This window comes from Cydia strobilella, chromosome 15 (genome assembly GCF_947568885.1).
Source record: "Cydia strobilella chromosome 15, ilCydStro3.1, whole genome shotgun sequence".
NCBI lineage: Eukaryota > Metazoa > Arthropoda > Insecta > Lepidoptera > Tortricidae > Cydia > Cydia strobilella.
The window spans coordinates 10,524,340-10,550,405 of NC_086055.1; the positions used below are offsets into that span (position 1 = coordinate 10,524,340).

A 26,066-nucleotide genomic window follows, 5' to 3' on the forward strand; every position below is an offset into this window, starting at 1 on the left:
AACTAAGTATAGGTACAGAGAATACGCTCACTTTTGATTGGACGGTCGTATTTCAATTACCTACATGTAAAAAAACTCCAACTTGTATCAAAAATTAGGAATCGTAGTGAGTGTTGTGTGTGTCATTTAGAAAGATACAGAGAATTTACCAAGATATTCATACTAAAATTTACTCATGGGCGTTTTCTAAAATAAATATTGAAAACCTGATTCTCACAGATCCTGATGTTTTTGAATTGTTTCATCTCCGAATCACTAGCATATTCAATCCTGATGATAAAAAAATGTCCCAAAAATTTGTATGAAAATTGTACATTCCACTAAGTCACAAAACGTGGCGTAATGGAATGGACATTTTGGGACATCTTTTTTAATGGCAAGATGGAGAATGCTGTCGATGTCGATTCTGACTAGAATGAGCCCAAGAATGTCCAGATTTGAAAGTTTGAGCTTTTCAATATTTATTTTAGAAAACGCCCTCAGAATTCTTAATAAAGAAAAATATTTTATAAAGTGTTTCAAGGTGCTCCCACACACAAGATATTTAAAGTTAAAATATTTATATTTTTTTGTGTGTTATAACTTGTAATTACTAATAATATAATTAAGTCGTTAAATATTTATAACTAGAATGGTAATCGATCCAACCAGTCGTAATGATCAGTTAAAGAAGAAACTTTTGAAGCATTTTTCAATTGAGTTAATAATTTCATTTATTTTTCATTCAATCAGCACTAGCAGCTAAACCTTACTTTACTTGTAATTGTTTCACTGCCAGGTTTATTTATTTAAAATACCTGATATAACTGATGTGTGAGATCACATTTAACACAATTGAACTAGGGCAAAGCTCGAAATCTCTAGAATGGTCCTGTAATTTGGTACCTATGTAGTATTTATATTAAGAAAATAGGTCCTCCGGCGGTTCCTCAAGGTCCCTAAACGTCAGATGGCCTGAACATGAAAACAGGATCTTTTATTAACATAAAATATTAGTTATTAACATACATACCAAATTTCAGGACTGTTTTAGAGATTCCGAACTTTGTCCTAGTTCAATTGTTAATTTACAAATACAACATAGGTACGACAACAGTTTACAAGCCGCAATATCGCTACGTGTCAGAAGCCCAGCGCCAAACAACGATATAAGGCACTGCCTTATGTTTATGTACAGTCGCCATCAGATATATCGGAGCGGCCGAGGTGCTCACAAATATCTGAACACGCCTCTATTGTCAAGGCGCTAGAGTGCGTGTTCAGATATTTTTGAGCACCTCGGCCGCTCCGATATATCGGATGGCGACTGTACAGTACAATATATATTTATATCAAATCAACAGACCCTAAAATAACCGCCTTAAAGTATTCACTTATTTTCTTTTACTTCTTTTACAATAATTCGGGGGTTCTGCTGTGGGTGCTAATGAAACAGCCTTACATTTTCCAAAGGGAAAAATATATTTTCTTTATTGAATAAAACATTAAAGTCTTTTGTGCAATAGAATGTGCGATGAGGGTCATTTGTCAATTGAAGCGTGCCAATATTTAACGGAGGAAACGGCGGTTGTAATAATAAGATTATTAAAATTTATGACTGTAGGAATTTCTGATGGAACGAAATATTTAATTAATGTATTATTTAAACGGATCTCGGACCCTATAAATGTAATACCCTATCTAACACAACATTAGTTACTTTATCAATAGAATAAGCAAGCAGACAAAGAATGTACTTTATTACTATCTACATGGCGTCTATTGTATTCTAAATATTAATTGTGCAAGCTCATTCTTTAAACTATGTACTGTCTACCTAAACCATTCGCCTCATCTTATAAAACCGTCAATCTGTTCTGTATTAGGAAAGTATAATACCATCTCGCTTACTTAAATTATTCTATAATATACGTTACAATACAATGCAAGTCTGACAATGACGGCCTTTTAGTATTTCGCCATTAAAAATATCAAATTCCGATAAACTATCGTTATAATATTTACAGCTTGGTTCTGGCCTCTAAATACTCAATATCGCTAAATAAAGTACAGGCTGAATAAAAATGTAGATTTAGCGCGGGCAAAGCCGCGGGCACCCCGAGTTGAGTATATTTGATTGCACCATAGAGTCAATAATTGCACGAGTGTATAAAAGCGCTATAGCGGTGTTTCGTCACCTGGGTCACTGTTGGGGAGACGCACCGACTTCGTGCCCGCCAGCACCCCCACCCCTTCAAGGTAAGACCTTCTGTTTGAAAAAACATCCCTTAGAAAGGCCCTTCTAGGACCGGACAAATCAGTTCCTGTGATTGACCTTGTCAGTTTCCTCAAGGCTGGAAGTTTCAACGCTTCTTCATAAGATGGAGGCTCATCAGTCGGTGTAGTTTGAGCCCTTCCTCCAAACGGATCCCTAGAACAGGTCGGGGATAGTTCCCTTGAAAAGTATAGCGTACTGTCCCCACTTCGTGTAGGAGCCTGGGACTCTGGCATGGGTTGGTAGCACACTGGGGCAGAAGATCGGATCTCCTCGAGAATCTGCCTTGCGGTTCTGTTGGTAGACACCATACCCGCCCAAGATCGCCGGTTCTGCTGCTTAGCTTCATGCGACCTAGCGATTGCAGATATATTATGACTTGAATGCGTGCTAGTTACAGTAGCTCTGGGCCTGCGCTGTGGCTCATCAAATGAAGCCGCTTTTATGGCCGGCCGGTGAGGTCTTGACTCGGTTTCCATGTTAATTGGTACTCCATAACTATTAGAATTTTCTGCGGGATCTTCTCTAAGTGCTGCGTCGATACGCATGGCTTCTGAATAGGAAGGAACTAAGGCACAATTCTCTCGGATGGCTGCAAACAGCTCGAGGCTGTCAACTGTTGAGGCGTGGGAGAGAGGAAGAGCCCGGGGTGGGCGGGGCGCGGAGCACAGCAAAGCACTCTGCTCATCTGCTATGGCCCAGGCATAGTTCCTCTGTGGAACAGGAGGTAACGTATCTGACATGTGGGTATCGATATCCAACTGTCTACTAGGATCCAGTTCATAGTTTGTTCCAAATATCTTGGTAATCTGAAAATAAAGTGCACACTGAATTTCTTCTTATTCAATAACTTATTTAAAATAATAATGCAAAAAAGAGAATAAAAACTGTTAACCAAGCTATTATCTCAGTGGCCGTGTCTGTTTTAATTCGAAATGAAGCATAATAGCCTTTTTACGGTTCACTGTAGTTTCGAGCAGGTAAAACTTAAAAAGGTACTCACCGTATAATGTACGTAGGCGGTGTTACATTCTATGAGAATCCGAAGAGGCCACGAAAGTAGTAAACACGATAGCGTCCAAAACAACCATTGAGAAGAGTACCATGGGCAGCGATCGGCGTCCCTGTGAACAAAAGATAATATTCAAACCAAGATGGTTGTTTGAAACTGCATTTAGTTTAATTTCACTCTTTCTTTCTCCGATTATATTGAATATGTGAGACACAGACATGTTATATTGAACTTTGAAAACAATACCGGTAGGCAACCATGTACTCCTTGAATGAGCTCACTCCGATGAGATCCAAGCCCTCTCGCATCTCCATGAAGTCGTCGAATCGCTCGTGTTCCGCGAAAAACCTCGACCTTTGATCTTCGAACTCTGAAAAATTATATACTTAATAATTCCTGCGAAAATTAAATAACCTCGTTTCTTCAAAGGCGAAGTCGCAGATGCCGCGGCCTCAGTCGTAAATTTCTTGTCAAAAGAGACTTTTTTCATTCCAAATTGTCTGCTTTTGCCGCAGAGTAATTTAAAATAAATTTACTTGATCTCTACCTAGTCACAAAAGAAAACTGTGTCCAGATGCCCTTTAGAAGTTTATTTATATAGAAAAACCCATTCGAGACCAAAGTCCTCTATTTTAAGTTGGTACCAAAATTACGCTTTTAATGTTTGACAGTGGTTTGACGTATAATCGTTAAGAGTATTAGAAATTAGAAAATATATAATTAAGAATAAGTTACCACTGGCAGCCTCAATGTTGGCAAAGGCGAATCCTTTGCTGAATCGCACTTTAGTGATGGGCGTGTTAGAGTCGAGCACGAGGTTGCGGGACGCATCGCGCTGGCCGCAGCACGCGTGCGCGAACGACGTGCTCGCACTGTGCGTATTCACGCGTTCGTAGTACACCTATAATTGACATAGATATCAAATACTAATAAGGAAGTGGCAGCCACCTATACCACGGATAGGAACTTTACAAGTTACGTAATGAAACCTTTTAAGGCGCGCCAAACATAATGTTTTTGGCAAGTGCATACATTGGTAAATTGCGGGTGGCATTAATTAGGGGTTAACTATTATAGTATAAAATGGTGTAAAATACAACTCGGTTGTGCTGCTCAAATCGTAGCATTTTACAAGTACTTAAAATTGCACCTAATGTGTGGGAGCCTCGTGCCCTTTGTAAACGCTTCTGTGGTGTCTGTGTAGTCTGTGACCAGAACTAACGTCATAAATTTTACCTGGATTGAAGGGCCGTCAGTGCCTAGTGCAAGTCACATCACGTGCTTTACGTAATATATAACGTGACGTGAATATTAATGAAAGTCAAGTCACGTGCAAACTTTACCGTAACATTGTAAGTTACTATTTTTACTCACAAGTCAAATTTAAAAAATATACAACTCGTTAAAAACGACAAACATCCAACCAATATACCTACATATTATATTATTTTTCTTGGTAACCTTGCACGCGCTCAATTTTCAATTAAATTGCTCGTATTTAGCACTAAACTAATGAATAAATAATTCGTAAAGTAAAAAACAATAGAGATAATAAATAGTTAAATATATAGCCAAACATCCAGCCATCGAGCAGAAGCAGTGATTGAAAACATTGAAACACCACCCTTAATTAAATCAGTTATAAAGATTTTATCACACCGAGCGCAATCGAGATGCCTGACTCCTCCATATACAAACTTCTAGGCAGAGAGTGGTCAGCAGTCTTTGCAGCTATTAATCCTGTAACCTGACATGCTAATTAAAGCGATAAGTTTGACGCATTGAAGCATAATAATATCAAGCAGCAGTCGATAAAGCTGATGAAAACCTTAAATAAAAAAATGATTAAGTATGTGTCACAAAGTGCACTTACGCCTACCTGCGTGGTGGTATACGCGTCCCCGTTTCGGTACCGCGTCACCTGTCGCTTGCGCCGCACGTAATGATAGCAGATCGCCTTCCACCTGCCGCAGATGATACAATAGTTATTAACAACTGAAATGCCTCGACCACGAAAGATACGCTCTGAGCGTGTACGCTCGACGCGACGCTGACGCTGACCGCCATAGGGGCCGTGCGCGTTGGAGGTTCTAATCTGCCATCTTGTGGCCTGAATCGAAACATAAACTCTACATTGACACTTCACGCCAAAGCAATGCTGCCCTCTGCAGTCCTCGTACGTTTCTTTGTGCATTATAGGTTCTGCCATCTTATGGGCTACATTGGAAGCTTTTTAAACTCGACGACTTTAAATGGCATGAATCTTGGCATGAACATTTTCGTAAAATATATCTATGTATGTCTGGTTCAAGTTTTCGTTGCTAATAATTGTTTTACAAAACAAAAAAAAGCGAGTATAAGTTTTGTATGTAAAACTTCCACTCGCTCTAATACAAGATACAAGAACCAAAATATTAAATGCCCCGCTTTTACCCCGCTTGACCCAGCCTCTATAGTCTGTATAGTGGCTATCCACTTTGTATCACCATCGAAAGCCCCAGGTAAAAGTACACTTTCGACCTTTAATAACAAAGCTGCCAATAAGATATTAATAGCGAGGCGTCCGGGGAGGCAATTCATAAAGTGGTTCCCCTTTTATACTGTATAAAGAATTAATAGCGAAGAGGTTCTGATTTCGCTGAAAGTTGTCGACCTGAGTGCTGAGTTTGTATTACCTTTCAGGGCAAATTTATTTTATTTTAATTATATTTTAAGAAGTTTGTGAACGGTATTTTGACACTCGACCTTGAAAAGAATTGGAAGGTACATGGAATCCATTTAATTTTAAGATAAATTTCAAGATGATTACGAAATATCTTATTTTTATGCGATGGTATTTTTTTACTAGGAAGTTGACTGATCTTTGCGTCTTTTGGACTAAAAAAATAAAAATTCAATAAAATTGAAAATAAAAAAAAATTAAAAAAAAGTTTATTAGGTTAAACATAATACAATTTGGTGCATGCTAAGTAAATGACCCTTCATGGATTACAACTGAAATAAACGTTTAATTATTATAAAGTGACCCAGGTGACCGTAACCATGGCAATGAGTTACAAGTAAAAGTTAAGTCATCCTTCTGGGGGCCGATTTTTGAATTTCGAGCGCTCGATTTCGTCACTCGAAAATCTGTTGAAAATGGAGAAATGCAAATTTTGAAATACAAGCGATAGAAATTGGGAATCTAGTGGTATTGACCACTCGTTTTCAATTATATTAGTAGAATTTAAATGTCTAGATAGTATTGAAAGAAATACAAGAAATCGAGTGGTCGAAATTAAAAATCGGCTCCCTGTTCTTCACATTGACTCTCAAAATGTAGATATTAATCCAGCAGATTGTCGCTAAGTAATTAAAAACACAAATTCACTGACGTATCACGACCGTGAAGGGGTAAGGCGATTAGGGTAGGACCCTGGGCGCGAATATACGGTACGCTGCGGTTACGGATTTAATCGTTTTTGTATTGGTTTTCGAGAGCTTTGAGAATGTGTTATTATTTATTTGCATCAAACGTTCAATATTTTAACTACTTCAAACAGACTAGAAATCAGGAGACTAGAAATCGATGTACCTAGCTAATAGTTACTCATAAGTTTTTTTTTATCTTATTTATTTTATAAGCGTTACTCATAAGTTTTTTTTATTAAAATCCGTCGGCCCCTCAGATACAGACTAATAGTTATTTACTTGATTTATGTGCGATAAGTTTCTATGTTTTTGCCGGAATTCATACGAATGAAGCGTTATCTTAATCTTGTATGATATGTTCTTAAATTTATTTATGTGACGATAAAAATTAATCTTATTCCATTACATTTCACTATCACTAAATTCTAAGTGGGTATTTTACTGTTCAGTTATCATTTTACTGTTATAATGGCATAAATAACTGCTACATTGCGGGCAAATCCGGCAAGGCCACTGGCAATCATTACGAGATCTTTATCGGAATGCGGACTGCAATAGGCCTGTCGTTATCATAATACTGGTACATCGGCAATATGGTAATTTCACTCAGAAATGGTTTGGTGACATTGCGACGCAAGGCTTTGTGGCGTTAAGAGTCCCCGGCAAGGTCGGCCGAATTTTACCTTCCCATACAAACGGAGTTTCGTTCACATTTTAAAACTACGTGTTGGATTGTAATGAAACTTTGCACATACAATAACATGAGGTATAGGTAACGTGAGGTTCTGTAATTAGTATATATATAGCTCTAGTATATAAAACAAACGAAATAGAGGCAAAACCGCAAAAACAAGTTTTACATAGACTAATTACAGACCTACCTTGTCCTATTGTAAGTACAAAGTTTCAGAGCAATATAGCTAGTTGTTATTATGAGAGCGTATATAACTACGTTTGTATGGATAACTGAGCTTGCCGGGGACTTAATATCAGTAGACGTATACTCTAGCAATAGGTACCTATAAAAAAAGTAACTGGCTCAGTTAACGGTATTAAAGTTATTTTTATGGTCGGACTTCTCAACACATTACTGGGACTGCAAAATAAACGTTTTGTCTTAGTTATTTTCTCCACGATCCGTAGCCGAAACATACGTTACCGTGTTACATTTACCACTAGCCAGCGAAGGTTTTCGTCGAGATTTCCTGCACACAGCGGGCGGTATAATCCTTGCTTACTTGTAAAACGTAACGTACGAACATTTTCAATAAAGTTTTATACTTTGTATTTTCTTTTTCCAATTAAATATAGATTGTCTAAAGTACAAAAAGAAGGCCTGTTTTGTGTATACTTGATTTTAGAAAAGTTTATATGTGTTTGAAGTTATCTAAATAAATATGAACGAGACATTTTTCCGGACAACGTGTAGCTCTCAATTTAATTACAAGGGCCTACCCGTATTTTTCAGGAATTGTCAGTCACAAAATAACCCTGCAGGTGAACTGCTGTAATTTTTATGACTGTCTGGGGCACTAATTGTCTCGTTGGAAAATGGCAGGTCGTAATGTGATACCTATATATCCACACCAGTGTATATTTGTCAGAAAAATGGCTTTATGGCAGCCACTTCACGAGCAGTGTTGAAAGGCTATATCAACTAGGTTTTCCTGATCCCAAATGTGGCTCTTATCTGATGTATTTTCAATTTTAACTCATAGGCTTCATCGTTTATCATATGTTTCTTTCCATATACTTCTATAATCTTACTATCAGAAAAATAACGCAATATTCTTGCAAATACAAATAGTGTGCTGCTAGTCGGCTACACTTACCAAACTCTTGGCGTTGCGGTTCTCATTGCGTGCACCCTGGCGCTCACCGCCGCGGTGTCCACCCGCCGGGCGAGCTGGATCCTGGCTGTGCTGTGGTAGCATTCCACCAGGTACACCAGGTAAAGAAGCAGGACGAACGCGATGGGTATGTAGGCGTAGCCGACATCGCAAGGAGATTCACGTACCACCCGTTTTATCGGGAATCTGCGGGAAAAGAAACTAATTTGGAGATTAAACCATGCTTGGGAAGTCAAACTGCGCCAATTTATTTCCTAAAAGTGTTTCAGTTAAACATTAAGCAATATCATAAGCGGTCAGCGGTAAATGTATGTTCGAAATGGAGAAAACAGGGAAAAGCAAACTTAGAATTAAAAGCACACAATGGAAGTTCCCAAAAATAAAATGATCAAAAATAACACAGGTTCCTTCTTATCTCACTATGACATATTTTTTTACTAATGACGGTAGTTACCATCAAATACGCAAGTTGATTTTGGAGACCTAGGAGGAGGCCAGAAGGCCGAGGATGTCGTCAATTATCAGGGTCGAGATCCTGCCTCGACTCTATATAATTAAGTATTTATTATTTTTAGTTACGTGTGCAAATCGATGAGTTCCTTATCGATCTTGGCGGTGTTGCACCAGGCCACGGAGCCGAGACAGCCAGCGATCATGAGGGTAAGCATGAAGCACTTCCAGTTGCCTTCGCGCCGCAGCACCCCGCCCAAGCTCTGTTGACGTGGACGCTGTGAAAGAGAAAATCTGTTCTGTTGATGTTGACACAAAATTTTAACAAACTAAGAGAGTAACTACAGTATAATTCTCACTTAATTTTCAAACTGTTAAATTGTGAGCGCGTGTCCTATAAATGTAACATTACCCATGTTAACTATTACGGCACAGTTATCCAAAATATTTATGAGCATTTCATAAGTTTTATTAATAATTATATATCATACATTTTTCCGTTAAGGCTTCAATAAATAATATTGTCTTCGGTTACCGCGATAGTTACTCATGAAATAAAACTATGAAAACGGATTATATCGCGTATATTGAATTTATAATACATCCCGATGTTTCGAACCCTTCAATAAATATTTTAGGAGGCGAATTAAGTATATTTGCTAAGCGAGGAATAGGTATGGGATCCATAAGAAAAAGCTAGAACCTCTAATTATTATTAGAGACCCTATTTACCTACATTGGTCCAGTAAAGTGCGACCTCTGCTTACGAGCTAATATTTACGCTGAACTTATTTATAGGGAAGAATTTAATTTTAAGAACAACCTCACTTTTTGATAATTATTATAAATGGCGAAATTTGCATCGTAATGACAAGAAAAATGACATCAATCAATTTCGAATTTTCAGGTCGCCATTTTGTGCTACATGTTTGATTAATTGAGTTTTTGGGCAATTTCGGAGCAGGGATACCTACAATGGCTACAATGTTGTTACATTTTAAACAATATTCAATATCACTTACTATAATACTTTTTGCCTTACCTACCTACAAACAAGAAAGGGAAAATTTTGAGCTAATAAATATTATAAAAGTTTAACGATTCCCTTCACCTCCCTTAATTCAAAACTTGTGCGTTTGTTTTTACTTAGGTGAAATCTCGAGAAAGTTTTAAAGGAAAATTAGTTAAAAAGGATGGCATAAGATCTCATAACTCCCAGTGACTTGATTGAGTGAGCTTGATTTTAGAAAGAAAGTAAATTTTATAATCAAACTAGCGACCCGCCCTGGCTTCGCACGGGTAGTTCAACTAATTTACACAAAACCTTTACAAATTATACATATAAACCTTCCTCTTGAATCACTCTATCTATTTAAAATAAAACCGCATCAAAATCCGTTGCGTAGTTTTAAAGATCTAAGCATACATAGGGAGAGACATACATACAGAGCGGAAAGCGACTTTGTTATACTATGCTACCATAGTATAACAAAGTGATAATTATAATTACAGGATAATACCTACTGGTTTCTGAAGTTTACTACATAATTATGACCCCGTAAAACTAAGAAATTCATGTTTCTGTTCTTCCCTTATCAAAAAAAATCTATTAGACTAATTTTGTAGCATGTGAAACAAAATTGTCGTTTGGCTACCCATTTTTTTGATGAAAGTAAAAAAATCGTAACTTCATTATTACCCATCATTTATTGAGACACCCATCTTTGAGTACAATTTCAAAAGTAGTCATGATCGTTAAATTACCAGCACTTAGCTGGGTCAGCCAAGTTTAATTAGTGGCATATTTTGCTCCAAACGCGTTTTATATTTATTTAAGGTCATTAGGAAGTTAAACAAATTAACATTTTATTGCGTGGATGATTACACGCAAGCTTACAGTAACGAAACTCATTCCCATTCTGGTTTTTTAATAACAATTTCGAGGTAAATTCGACGTATCTCTTTGTACTAAGGCTGTCTGTATTTGAAAACAGACGAAGTTTGCCGAGGCGTACCTGAAACATTAATATTAGTAGGTACCTACTAAAAGTTGCTATATTATTTAAATAATAAAATGTATACTTATAAGCATATACTTTTGTTAAAAATATGTGAACAAGTTATTTGTAGACCTAAAGACACAAAGTTTTAAACGGGGTAGTTTACCTTACATAAAAGTCGCCCAGCAGTGATTTGTGAATTTCAAAACGAGTTATAAATCGTTTGTTCGTTATAATTACAATAATGGACAGTCAGACCTTACCCTGAATAAATTCAATTAGCCCTTTGTTTATCTCTCGATGAGACGTTGATAAATAGTTAGAATCTTACCACCTAACGAGTGGATACGAGAACCTCCATGACTCAGATGCCGTTATTTTAGCTCAGTCATAATGGCGGTCACCTTGGGTAAATGATGTTCCAACCCGCTGCTTGTATTTAGGATCGTGTCGGAAAACTGGGTCCAGGGATGACCCGCTGTGATATATTGCACCATTAATGTTTCAGGGCAATATTTCAGTATCGGCTTATCCTCGTTTATAGACGCTTACTTTTGATTAATGTCACGAAACGGCTTGCTAATATTCAGTGGATTTATAACTTATTTAAACATTCTGCATTCCATGTTCCGCAAGTTGAGCAACTTTTGGAGTAAAATCATGCATTAATGTTTTTTGTTCCGTAGCAAAAAAGTACAAAAGGAACCCTTATGGCGCGACTCTGTCCGTCCGTCTGTCTATCACATTGCTAAACATCTCGAGAACTACCATAAGCTATCCATGTGAAATTTGGAATAGTCATGAAGAACGCTAACCCAAACACTTGAAAGTGTAATTTTTTAATTTTTTTTTGTTATTAATTATGGAAAATGCCCAATATAAAGAGGAGGCAAAATCTCAGTCTATAGTTCAGACGTACCTATAGATTCAATTACAAAACGGATTTTTTGTATTGACACGTAAGCGAATGGTTCTGTTGCTTTAATTAGCATAAAACTTTTGTGTTTCAATAAGACTTTAATAAAATGGCTTAGATTCTACATGAAGTTTTTTCAATAATTCTAAAGTAAATACTTATTATCACCGAAAATATGGTCAAAATATTTCACGTTCACACCACAACAACGATGCAAGTATCGAAATATACCCAATCTGAAATCGCTTATACCTAAATGAATTTATCTTTATTTACGAGGCTGATGTAGCATACAATATTGAAACAAAGAAAAACATTGTACAGTAGACAAAAGCAACAGCAAACAATTCAGGCGTATCTAAACTCAATCTGATCCTTATTGCAACAGCATACGCTAGCAGAATAGCTGCCAACTCAACAAAATTCGACGACGCGACGCTTGCACGCTTTGGATTGAATTGTTTTGCCAATTCACTGAATGGATTACATTCTGCGTGAGTTTCCGCTACGATAATGTGTATTCTGATGTGGTCGAATTGAGTTGCTTGATCATGTTATTAGGAGCGAATTGATTAATTTTGAATGTTATACAGATTACATGTATGTCCTAATTAAATGAAAATGGTGTTTTATTAAGGCTTTCTTAAATATTTGTGAAACGTGGGCGCGAGGGGTACTGTTACATGGCAAACCTGCATAGTGCAGACACCGCGCGCACTGGCCGGTTGTAAAAAAAAAAACTAAACCATTCGCCCGTCTTTTGTTTTTTCTGATCAATTTTCTCTTGGAATTTTGTTGCAAATAGTACAACTCCGATTTTATTTATGTAATATGACTCAATGATTATGATTATTGTATTTGTACATATAGTATTAAGTTTCTGTTTATGTTTAAATTAAACCTAATCTAAGTCTTATTTGTACGTCACTGGTACTTGTAACTGAATGTGGCTTGGGTTAGATTCCGACCCGAAATCTAAGAACGCACGATTGTTGCAGCCCTTTCTTTTGGTTTAAAACTGAAGACGCATGATTGAAGCTTTGAAGCCACTTATTTTCTGGATATTCGCTCCTGAAGTTGCTTGCGCCTGGTGAGCCCGCGTAGCCCGCAGTAGCACCCGCTGCCCCGCTGCCGGAATTCATCGTTAGGCTCGACGAAGATTGGAATTCGAGAATGTTAAGGCCAGTAACGATATTTTATTTGTTTAGACTTGCGTACTGATGGAAATTAGTTTAATCTATTGTACATATTTTTACTATTATTTTGTTTTACTATAAGAACCTAGTTTTCATTCCGCTTTAGAATTTTCACTATTTCAGATTAGTAGGTAACCTACTTTAGTACCAAAATTAACTAGGGACGTATTCGAAGATCTTATGAATGCGGCACAAGTAGGTAGGTAACATTTGTCAAAGCGATTTTATGCTTTCTTGAATCTTTTCTCACGAGATCCGAAAGCTAACTTTGAATGGAAATTCGTTTATCCCGGTCATTTTAATATAGCAAGAGTGACAGATTTCAAAGATAACCAACATAGGTAGCTCCTACATTTTTATACCTACTTACTTAACCTAACCTTTTTAGATAAGCATCAGTAATGATTGTTATATAGATTTAAGAGCATGTAAGATGTATTATCTGTTGGTAATCCTAAATAAAGAAAATAAAATAAAAAATAAAGAAAAAATCAAACACTTAGAATATTATATTAAATAAAACAGAGACGCATAAAAATACAGCCGTAACTTGTTTAAAGAAAAGCCACGGGTCACTGAATGTGACATGTTTAAAGCGGATAGTAGCAGCGGGTGGCAACCTGCTGTTTATGAAGATAAAAGGAAAATCCATTCGATGTTAGTAGGTTTGCATCGTAGGATATGTGGTCATTCCCATTATATTATACATATAGAGCTTGTAACGGGACGACGTAATTTCGTATTAACTAAGAAAATTACTGCAGCGTGCAGTCTTGATCTTGCGTTCACTAAAAACTGATCCTAAGTCAATTAAAACTGATCCTTTGAATGTTCATATCTTAAACCTAACACTTAGGTACTAAGTATTGCAAACGTTTTTCCAAGTTGGAGAACCACCTACCTAAACATTTGTTTGTGGGAAAATATGGATGACGCTTTTCTAGGACCATTACTTATAGCAATGGTCACAAGACTTTCCAGTACTAAAATCTGCCACTTTCACGTTTTAGGATATTAAGCTTGCGGCTCATGTAGGTATCTGGGTGGTCGGGGGCCTACCGCAAAAACCGAAGGCGGACCGGCTTTCCTACAAAAAGTATTCACAATAAACCCAGATATTCCGACAAAAAAAAAAAAACCAAAAAAAGACTTATAGATTAGATTAGATTAGATTAGATGGCGTTTGATCCCCGTGGTCCCCGAAGCTCCAATTTTATGACACGCATACAGGGATCCCTGAAATTGTTGGTGTCAAATTTCATTACTATCACTATTGTTTAAACCCTATTTAAGACGTAAAATCTGTGTTTGCAGTCACATATTTAAGCCGTAAACATTTTTCCTCCGTTTATTATAGTACATTTGTATTGCAAAGCACTAGTGTACCAATTATGGATCTACTGAGGTCTATTTTATTGAAATCCACTCAATAGTTTAGGCGCTAGAAGTAAAAATATGATTTAATCTTCCGCGTCCTCTCAAGGCAGCATTATTGGTATTTCTTTAATAAAACAAGTGTAAACAGGTTGTGAAGAGTGTACTGATTTTCAGTATTTAAACCCATAACCCTACTTTCTGTTTAAGTCGCAGCCGAGTAAAATGTTGATATTGGGGTATAACGTGTACAAATGTATAGACAAAAGTGGATTTCATATTTTTTCCTATTAAGAGAATATCCCCTGAAAGGGTATAAGCGCTAAATCAGGATTCAGCGATTATTTTCTGTAACAAGATGTATTTTTTCCGCAAAGATATCTAAGACTTTTTCGTGTAGAATTTAATAAGCTTTAATGTTGCCTTACACCATATTTTCACAGAGAACGTAGATTTAGAGTAAAACGCAAATTTCTCCAGGATGGTACACATTTTCCAAGATGGCTGCGATTCTTCGGAGCCCCAAATGTCAAATAGTATGGACATGAAAAAGAGACCTTTAACTAACATACGTACCAAATTTCATTACTTTGAAAGAGATTTAGAAGTTAGTTCTAATCCGATTGTGCTATGCGTTTTTTAATGCGATTACAATATTAATTTTCGTAAAACCTACCTACGACTGCCAAACTAAAAAGAAATACTTAGTTACGATTGTTCTCCGCAAACCACTTAAGAAGTTACTGCGCCAAACATTTTCCAATAGTTGGAAGTTGTCAATGGCGAAGTAAAATTTCCCGAAACTATACCAAATTTATTACAATCGTTAAAATTGAAGTGCGCTGGGAACTTGTAGCTATGCAGTTTGCAATTCGTTAAAAAACTTTTATGGAATTTCATGTGTTCCTGATGGCATTGTAATTTGATCTAAAATTATGTACTTAGGTGTCTACTAGTCTCTTCCCTTCTTCCTTAGTAGAAGGTCTATGTTATCTGTAGTATTATATATTTAACATTTAAAACTTTCGCGGTTTGAACACATATTAAATCATATTTAGAAACGGGTCTATCGCGAATTTATTTCAAAATAAATTCGCGATAGATCCGTTTCTAAATGTGATTTAATATATTATATATTTGTTTAAAATTTCAGTCTGTGCATTGTCTGTCAGTGTCTAAGTAACGAAACTGGTTTACATAAATCAACAAGGATAAGTGTAGCTGGCCTTCACATTGGGACTTGTTGACACATTGTATGTGTTTTTTTTTTGGAAATTCATGCATTTGTCACTAAACGCAAGTAGCAATGTGTAAACATTCCCCAATATGGAGGCCAGCCACGTTTACCCATATGGACCTTATACGTATATTAATACCTATTATCATTATTATCACATATTGATGCATCAGTGTTACAATGCTGCTTATCTATTTAACATACAATTTATTTAATTAAAATACTCACAGTATATGAAATGAAATGAATATTCTTTAATTCAGACCATGTCCATATACAATTAAATTACATGTAAAATTAATATTAAATTACCTATATATAATAAATTTCATTTGTTAGTAGCAGTATTAAGCCTTACAACTAAGGTTAGTATATATACACAGCATTCTATTTTTTTTTACATACAGTAAATTGGCTTGCCTGTCAGCACATGTATCATATGGCAATGGTTCATGTACTAACAGTCAAACCTGGACGCAAATGCCCTCAGGACGCTGTTCGTGCTGCCCCGCACCCTAATACGTGCCAGGGATGTGCACCGCTTCCGCATAGTGGTGTAAAAACAGTCTACCCTAGCATCAGCAAACATCCCCGATGCGCTGCAGTAGCGAGGCTGCCCCATCATCATCCTGAAGGCATTGTTGTACTGTACACGGAGGGCGTTGTACTATTTTGTATTTTAATTGTATATTAATTAGTTTTCCCACGGTAAGCCCAAGAAGGCTTGTGTTATGGGTATTCAGACAACGATAATATATAAATACTTACATAGAAATCACCCATGACCCAGGAACAAATATCTGTGCTCATCACACAAATAAATGCCCTTACCGGGATTCGAACCCAGGACTATCGGCTTCACAGGCAGGGTCACACCCTGTAGGCCAGATCGGTCGTCAAAAAATTTACTGGTTGTCAGTAGAACAGTCTCAAAATATGAAGTCTTTAGGCTGGTGATTACTTGATTAGTGTATTAAATATAATTTTTATTTATAAGTATTTTTATAAGCCGTATAATGAGAGAAAGGAAAAAGGACCTTATTGCTTCTCCTGACAAACTCATTCCGGTTAGACAAAATCCGGAATGAGTTTGTCAGGGGAAGCTTTAAGGTTCTGCCTATCACAGAAAAAGTTAAAGAAAACCGCCTCCGCTTTCAGTATTTATACACAATGGACAGTGTGTTCTAAATTGTTCTTTATCTTAATTGAACCTAAAGACTGAGATGACCTAAGTTTGATCGAAAGAAAATTTATAACATTTTACTCGAGTATATTTGTACGAGAATAACACGTTCAATCCTATCACATAGTTCTCTACACATGCTTGGTTAAGTTTTATTGTAAATCTTTAGCATTATACTTGAATCATCCAGAGCAAACACTGAGTGTGTTCAGAAAACTTGACGCAGAATAATGTAAGATAGAATATTGTTACGTAAACACGCTTTGTTTGTTGATACTGTGGGTGTCTTAGTTTAGACCGGGAATACTGTTTGAGCCACAACGTGTTGTTGCTGTTTATTTAAGCTTAGCAACTAGACAATCGTTTAGTTCACGAAACTCCCCGAAGATAGTTTCGGAAAAAAATGTTTAATCGATTTTATATATTTGTGTCGTTCTCAAGTAAAAGGTACCACATTGTCGCTTGCCATAAGGACGCTCTGACAGGTTATTCGTATAAAGACACAAACAAATTTCGTCCTTATAGTAAGCGACAAAGTAGTACCGTTTGGTTGAAAACGTCACATTTTTTAACTCTATTAAAACAAAGCCAATAAAGTCAATATTTAGTACGCTTTGCTTCTAATATTGACTATATAATTATCTCAACCATGTATACAATCATTTAGAAATGTATAAATGCCAACCACAAAGTAAAAATCGTATGATATTACAACTGGATAGGTATATTAGGTATAGATATATGATTTATACATTTGGTGAAGTTTGTACTTTCAAAAACACATAATATCAATGTACTATCATAAAAATAAATTGGTTTGTCCGTATTAAGTTCGTACAATTAATTCCAATTTAGGAAAGTATTTCACCTCCTTGAAATAGAAGTATTAATATCAAAATGGCGGCCAAAGGCAAACAAAGGCGGTTACAGCAAACGGAAGTGCACATTGAATTTAATTTGCTGTTCTGTGCAAGCTTCTCGTTAAGTGAGTTCTATAGTGGGGCGGATTCTGCTTTTACAATTTGATATGTTTTTCATGATTTTGATTCGATCTGCCCAGCAAGCTCGGACCATTTTCACCTTCTCATACAAACGGAGTTTCTTTCTCATTTTAAAACTACGTGTTGGATTGTAATAATATTTTGCACATACAATGACATAGGGTGTAATCTAGTCCTGTAATTAGTTTATATATCTTCAGTTTATAAAACAAACGAAATAGAGCAAAAACAAGTTTTATATGAAAAACTAAAATTCGCTGTATTTTTAATTGTGGTATCTGAAGCTACATAAAATAATTACAGGACTAGATATACCTTATCCTATTGTAACTACAAAGTTTCAGAGCAATCTAACTAGTCATTTTATAATGAGAGCGTAACTACGTTTGTATGCAGAATCGCGAGCTTGCTGGGGACTCTTAGGGTCCAGGTTCAGCCAGCAGTTTTTGAACAATCTAGTGCTTTTTTAGATCTACGGTTGACAAAAATTTTTTTGCAATCTTGAGCCCTTTCTAGAAAAAAAAACACGAATATATAGTCCGACAAGAAATTGTAGAAAATTATTGAGGACGCCACTTTCTACGTAACATTCTTCTATCTGTCACACTTTTGACCTAAAATGTTTATTCATGGCGACAATTTAGTATGGAAATCTTTTAGTTCCATTTAATTTAATTTCTACTATTTTATGTCGCACTATAGGTATTTTATTTTTGATCGAACTAGGTAATCGATTACTTTTATATTACTTTTATTGTTAAAACTTACAAAAAAAATTACATTGAAAAACATAATATCCGCGATCCCGGATACTCACAGCCATCTAGCACACGCTTACGCTCAGTGAGAGTGAGAGAAGTACTGAAGTACTGAACCCACGGGGCTTTAATCGTAAGCACCAATCGGTGTTAGCGGCTCACGCTGATTGATGGTTACGAGATGTGATGAGGAGTCGTCTCGATAGGCATTTCACTCGCACTTACTGGTGTGCGTGAGATATCTGATGACACAGCTCAAGGTCGTATCAAAATGAGATGAAACCATAACGAATTATTAAAATAGAATAGGCCTCAGTGGCTCAGTAGCAGGTATAAACTTTGAAATTATGAATATACAAGTAGTTGTAGATCTTGTTCTGTAGATATAAGTACTAAATTCGTCTATACCTGTGTGTGCAAACTTTGTCGTGCAATATGGATGCTGTGAATAATTTATACGAAATCTGATTTAATCAGATTTTAAAGCAACATGTTATGGCACAGAATGTTTTATCAAAAATATGAAGTATTAATCGGCATACCTACTAAAGTTTTTATTTTGCCTAAGAGCTTATTTTGGAATCTAGGGGTAATAAAGGACTGCCACGGTTTTTACTCAGGTGTTCTTAAACAATAATATTACTTAATCTAGGTACCAAAAATTATTTACCACGAAACGTAGTTAACTTGGTAATAAAGTATCTTAAAGTGTAAAGTTCTAATCTTGGTGTAAAGCTTTGTTACGGATAATTTTCTGATGAGCTGAACCCAAGTTTTAAGCATGAACAGTCTTATTTTATACAAGTTTTTGTAATGATTAGCTTTTTCTTGAACCATAAAAACTATATATTTTTATTATTATTGTTGTATCAAAGGACGGACATTGGTAGGTTTTTTACTTGTTTTCTAATCATAAGTATGATTATATATAAAGTTCTAAGTAAAATTACATTTAATGTATTAGAGAAGCGACACATAAATAATAGATGTATGAGAATATCAAGAGGCTGACTTGGCCTGATTAATGCAGATAAATATTTAATGCCACATACACGAAGGACGGGTAATGGTGTTTCGTAGAAAATTATCGACAAAGGCACTTTGCGCTTTATTTACTTTCATAAATAGCAAGGGTGGCTGATCTTAATCTCTGCGTCAGTTTTACTTAAACTGTTAAGTTTTAAAACATATACTACATATATATATATAAAGAAACTACTAGCATTTAATTTTACCTGGCTAAAATATAGAACTGGTTTCAAAGTAATGTATTTTTTAAATTAAATTCGATAAAACGGTCACAAAACGAGCTCAGCATAGCAACGGTGGCCAGCGCTGATCTTCCGATGAGAACGTTCAAGTAAAATTTACCTTATTGTTCAAGTTTATTCATGTTATGAAACCACCCCTATAGCACCTCTTGTTAAATACAAAACCTAGACTAAGACCTCGGAATACAGATAATGTGGCACAATCACACAAAAGTGCCTAACTGCCTATTAAAGAATTTTACCACAATCACGTACCTATTGCGTTACCACAATCATGTCACTACGTATTGCGTTATCCTAAATCACAAATTACACTTCCCAATACCACGGGCCCGGTGTGTCTGAACTTCCCGTCCCTTTTCAAAGAAATCTTAACTGTCAGCTCAGCTGAGGAGGAAGGAAGGTCTTTGTTTTTCGAATGTAATTCTAACGGAAACCACAAATAATATCTCTATAAATATAAATATCTCTATCATACTGGACAGTATTCCGAAAATGTTTAAAACCACATGAATTTGTATATTAAGTTTCAAATATTTGCTATTTCAGCACGCAGTTCTAATAAAATTCACGGAGTCCAACCCTATCCCTATCCCAAAGTCCTGTACCCTTGCCAAATATGTTATCTCACAACTGTTATTTCGTGACGAAAACAAACAGAGCAATAAGGACGAAAGCTGGTCGTTCGAAAACGAATCCAATAACTCAACGATCCTTCTCACGTCCTCCATTACACACGGGCCGTTTAGATTTTATTATTTCGTCGCAATTTGTATGAGGAACGATGACTTCGAACATTATGGACCACGAGGTACATGAGAGTAGATACGGTATTATTTCAAAACATTTGTAATCTTTGAAGTTACGATATTTTGTAACGGATTTTTGTCAGTGACATCAATGTTACTAATTAAATTCTGGACTGATTAGTGTACTGGAATAATTATATCTTTAAGTAATGTTATACACGATATGGTGGCAAATTATGGGGTATGATGCTTGAAACTCCAGTGATGTCATATGTGTTTTGTTGTAACTAAGGTATAAGAATGTAAAATATCAGGATTTAGTGTGATAAGTTTAATAAAAACCATAAACTTTATGTACCTATAGATTTCTAAATGCCTGTCCATATATTTCCTATATCGACTCGACTTAATTTTTAACAGAATTCGCAACTATTTTCCCCGTTTTTCATAATTCAATAATAAATTAATTTACATCATTTCCGTTTTCAGGATTTCATCCGTTTTGCTCGTAAAATTTCATGTTCCAATTTCCAGCTGAGCCAATTTTGTAAATCAAGCAAATCCGTTGATCGACTGCTGGTTTGCTAGCAAACGGAAATTTTTCAACCGAGACCGAGCCATTTTTTTGATGAAATGCAAAAAAAAAAAAAATTTAAATATTGCATGTAGGAAGATAGGGGTAAAGGTTTAAAAAATTCGGTGATTTCTAATATAGTGTACTACTCGGCATTGGAATGAGAATATTTTTATGAAGATTGATGGGGCGTATGTAAGATGCTAATTGGATCACGGGTGGGTGGAGTCGAAAAGTTTAAACTGACTGATTCTACAACGAATGTAAATAATAGATGGAGTTATATTTGAATTTATTTTGTTACTGATATTGGCGTATTGTTAACTAAATACGGCCATAAATACGTCATTGAACTTGTTTCCTATACCTGAATCAACAGGAGCCCTTTGTTACATTACACCCTCGTATTGGTACATTCAATTCGATCACACATCGTATATATTCGAGAATTTCCGTTCCGTTTCGATGTTTCCGTTGAGCTTAATGAGTTTCCTCTCATCTGTCGTTGAGCACAGTAGAATAGGCTAGTTACTGTGAGTGTGAGGTCAAATCATTCATTTTTAGTATCAAATATATACTTACTTTTTCGTAATTTCGTAAACAATTGAAAGACCCTAAACATTTGTTTCATTCCAATGTACAAAGGGCATAAATATATATATACATTCCCAAAGTTTCAAAAATATGTGTACGCTCTTACACCTTAGACAATAAAGTCGTGTTCACATATTTTTGAGCCATTTGTCTGGATCGATATTTTTGTACCTATATGATAAATACAATCATGGTATGCGTCAAAATACAAAGTACATATTATTTTATTTTGGATAAAAAAACAACAAAAAAGTAGAATTCGAAAAATAATGATCAAACGTTACCAATAAACTTTCAATATTTGTATTTTCAAAGAATAAAACAGTATTTATAAATAGACATGATAAGGCATACCTACTTGTAAAACTAAGTAATATATAAAGGCATCTACGAGTTATATAAACATAATATGTAAGTACTCATAACACAGTGAATTATTTATTTTAAAGTCATACAGCGCATTTAGAGTTTCATTTCTGCGCATACCATTAATATAAACTCATTTTTACGTTTTTGTGCATAATAGGAGCCTTTACTTAAGCGGCGATAGACCCTTGGCATCAATTCGGACGATCGAAATATATGTAAAGGAATATTTGGTCTAAAAGCTCCCAACAGTTAAACTTCTGTATCACACCCTTCTGTGTGCAACCTGGCCTCGATTACCGCCGTCCCTGACACAGTACCGTTGTGCTATTGATGTTTGTGATAATACTGTTTCAGTGTCAAGGCACTGTCGGCTGATATCGGCTGATTTACCGTAAAAGCGATATAAAAAAGAATCTTAGACGGTCTCACACCAGAAGAACAATTACAATTTGCGATTACACGAAGTTCATTTCAAAATTCAAATTTAGTTTATTTTTTAACAAGTTTTTAAGAACCTTAAAACCACCACGGTACAGCCGCTATTTACACAACATTGTTGCTTTGGCACGCGCTCAGACACAGTAACCCACCGCTCGCTTAAAAGAAACAATGGATTTTGTTTAACAGATTAGGGTGTGGACCTTAGGCGTAAAAATCATTTGAAAAAATTCATACTATATCTACATGCCATGTCTTTTGAGGCGGACTAAACAAAAATATTCCTTTTATATCTAAAACACGTTTAAATGACAAAGGGGCATTCAGACTGAAAGGCGGGCTTTTAAGTTAATCTCTGGTAGGTATACTTGACAACAAACATAATCTTTTGTGTTATGGCGTAGTCTTGAGTAAGGCCGAAGATCCGTTTCGATTTCAACTTGTTTTAATGTTTAAAATAGCTCGTGAAAGTTTTAACTACCTTTACCGACAGTGTTGATTTAATTTAGAAATAAATCCTGTAGAGAGGGCCTACAACATCAATTTCTTTCTATCGTTCGTCTATTTGCCTCCCTATTGCTTGAATATAAGAGAAACAGAGAATTTCAATTTTTGTGGTAGGTAAACAACGTCCCGAGCTGAGACGTTGTGTGTTACAAACACCGTTAAATAGTTTTAGAAGAAACACTAGTCAGCCATTATTGTTTGAAGTTTCCGATTTCTATTAGTTTTCATTTCAGTATAAATATCTGGGAGATCGAGCTTTGCTCGGAAAACATGTAAAAACTTTAAAATGCGCGTTTCCCAGAGATACGGCCTGACCGTTATAGGCCCGCTAAATTTTATATTATAAATTTATTCGTGTGTTGTTCAATCGCGTTTATTTTATAAATAAAATGTCCTTATTCATAAACGTACTAAAATCTTTACCTATTCATTATTTGTTGGCGCATATCTGATACTTTGCCATTTGTACAAAGAGACAAAACAAAAATAGATAAAAATAATTATTAGTGGTCTTGCTAGGTTAAGGCCCAGTAAGTTCGTGTTCTTTTCTTTCTCTCTGTCTCTCTCACTCTCACACTGAGCGTAAGCGTGTTTTTTTTGTAGGTACGTTTAAATAAATAAGAAAGTAATCGATACGTTCCCTTAAACATGATACTTATTGCCGATTTTTAGCAGCAATTTTCATTTTTAAAGTGCATTTTAGACCTATGTTTTTATCTATTGAGCGAAATTCAAAAAGGCTTCAAAATTGCTAGTTAAATTTATGGCAGCCGTATTGTGCTAAAAACGCTACGACTTTTTAAAAACTCCGTTTTCTGAACCTACTGCACCTTAACTATAAACATTCAGAAATAAATTATTCACGAATGAGGGAGTTCTCATTCATTTATCAATTTTTTCAACAACAACGTAACAAAAAGAGGGTTGTATCCTTAAAAGTCCAGTTATCTCCGTCACTCCGCTAACTAACGCTGCGTCTTACGTAAGCGGATAACTCGCGAACGCGAAGCGGCGCGGCGGGCCCACGGCATTCGCGTTCGCAACGAGATCGCCCACGTAGGACTACTATAGGTATCAAAGTATTGATTCACCCCGCGCTGCATCGCTTCGCTTCGCGTTCGCGTGTTGTTCGCCTTCGTAGTACGCTGCGTAACGCGTAGCGCTTCATCGAAGTCGATAGCATAATTTTCCCGCAGGCTAATTCGAACATGCGCTTTAATATTTACATATTAATTAAATTTATTAATTAATTATTTAGATGATGTAATTTCGTTACCCGTGCGGCTCGCTCGCGTCGATACAACATATTATACGAAATGCACGCGCAAATGATAATGAGTTTATTTCGATATCGAATTGGCCTCCCGTCATGTAACGAAACCGCTCCATAGCGACATAACGAGATTATGCGTGATTAGCGCTGAATGGGTATAGGCTGTTACGATACACTAAATACAATCAAAAGCCATGAATATAGGTAAATTTGTGTGGAAATTTCTATAGAAAAATTACTCGATTGAATTGCTCTTGACGAAGGCGCTGTTGGTATAAATAAAGCTTGAAGCTATCGTATGACCCTATTATTGTGGACCAACAATAACTCCTTCCCGGTTAAGGGACTATAGCTTCTCCGGTTTACCTTTTTGTTTAAACAATTTAATTTGAAAGGTCGGCTATTTTGGTGTACCTAGAAATTACAACCTTAATTAAAGTAAAGTTTAACAATTATTAAATATATAATGTTAATAATGTCTATGATTCCTATAGAAAGTATTAGATAATATGATTTCGTAACGGGTAGTTTTTGTTTAGAATTGTAATATTTAAACAAAGAATCGTACTACCATCATCATATCAGCTGAAAGACGTCTACTACAGGCGGCGGTATCATGATGGTCGCATTTTTATCACTTGTCATGTCATGCGTTGCTAGAACGTGACACGCAAGATGAGAGATGATAAAAAACCGATCATCTTAGCCCTACTGGACATTATCTTTCTCTAAAAATATCCAAAACGTCCAATCCTCTATTCAACCAATCTGGACCAGATCAGCAGTCAAGTACCTTTCAGGTGGGCTTCTCCTGCTGCGTTCTATCGACCTCTGGCTCGGAGTCCGGTTGCAGATTTTTTTATTCACTCGTGACCGTATTTTATTTTTTTATAGTTGTAATTACCGGGGGTTGTTGTAATTTTGCTGGGACGTCAGCCTTCCGTGACCACAGCTAGTGCAACCTAGCTGAAACGTCGGAAAAAAGGTAAAATAATGAAATTTAATCGCGCTAGACACGGTAATGACATTAATTATGTGTACAAAACGCGAGAGTTTAAAGTGTTATATTGTAATTACCGGTCCGAAAATTTTTGTAAGTCCGTCGGGATTGTAACGCGCTAAATATAGCTCACTGTGTTTGAGAACAATTTACCTGAGTTCAACTCAGTTAAATTGTTCTTAAGACCCTGCTGTCAGGAGACAATTCGATTGATCAAACATGAGTACTTCGGCGCGCATTCTCAATATCACTCCGAAGACCGATCGATTGGCACTGAATAAATAAGCCGTGTTTGTTTGTGTGCGACGTGAGGCTCCCCCATCATCCCGCAGCCACTTAACCACCATTTATTTACCACTTTTGGACGGGCATTTCCGGAAATATCCATTCATTTAGTATTCAGGCTTAGCACTTTGAGCGCCCCGAAGCTTCTGTCAACATTGAGGACGTGATCTAAGCGTTAAAAATGAAATTATTCATTAAAAGCGATAGATTTAGGCTGTCCGGTCCTTTTTTTATATATTGAAAATACTGATCAGACAAATCTGATTTTCGCTAAAAATTTACTCACTTGATTTTAACTTGGTGCAGCCAATTGTTAGTGAAGTGGGAGGATTATGAATAGATGGGAATTTTCGCGAAAATCTTA

At 36.1% G+C, this 26,066-nt stretch overlaps 1 protein-coding gene and 1 long non-coding RNA gene across 5 annotated transcripts in view; both read right to left on the bottom strand.

Moving 5' to 3' along the window:
- The window catches only part of LOC134748039 (uncharacterized), a 99,887-nt gene that overhangs the window by 9,262 nt on the left and 64,559 nt on the right, over window positions 1–26,066 (bottom strand). The window lies entirely within an intron of this gene.
- LOC134748030 (transmembrane protein 151B-like) overlaps window positions 1,372–26,066 on the bottom strand; it is a 45,951-nt gene continuing 21,256 nt past the window's right edge. Inside the window, exons 2-8 of one of the 4 annotated variants that reach the window (XM_063682749.1) lie at window positions 9,107–9,255; window positions 8,510–8,728; window positions 5,140–5,230; window positions 4,002–4,167; window positions 3,513–3,636; window positions 3,258–3,378; window positions 1,372–3,063 (exon numbers count right to left, since the gene is read on the bottom strand). In XM_063682749.1, the coding sequence (XP_063538819.1) occupies window positions 2,158–3,063; window positions 3,258–3,378; window positions 3,513–3,636; window positions 4,002–4,167; window positions 5,140–5,230; window positions 8,510–8,728; window positions 9,107–9,255 (1,776 nt within the window). In that variant the 3' untranslated portion in view covers window positions 1,372–2,157. The remainder of the gene's footprint in view (window positions 3,064–3,257; window positions 3,379–3,512; window positions 3,637–4,001; window positions 4,168–5,139; window positions 5,231–8,509; window positions 8,729–9,106; window positions 9,256–26,066) is intronic. The other 3 variants (XM_063682751.1, XM_063682750.1, XM_063682752.1) reach the window with 3 other exon arrangements.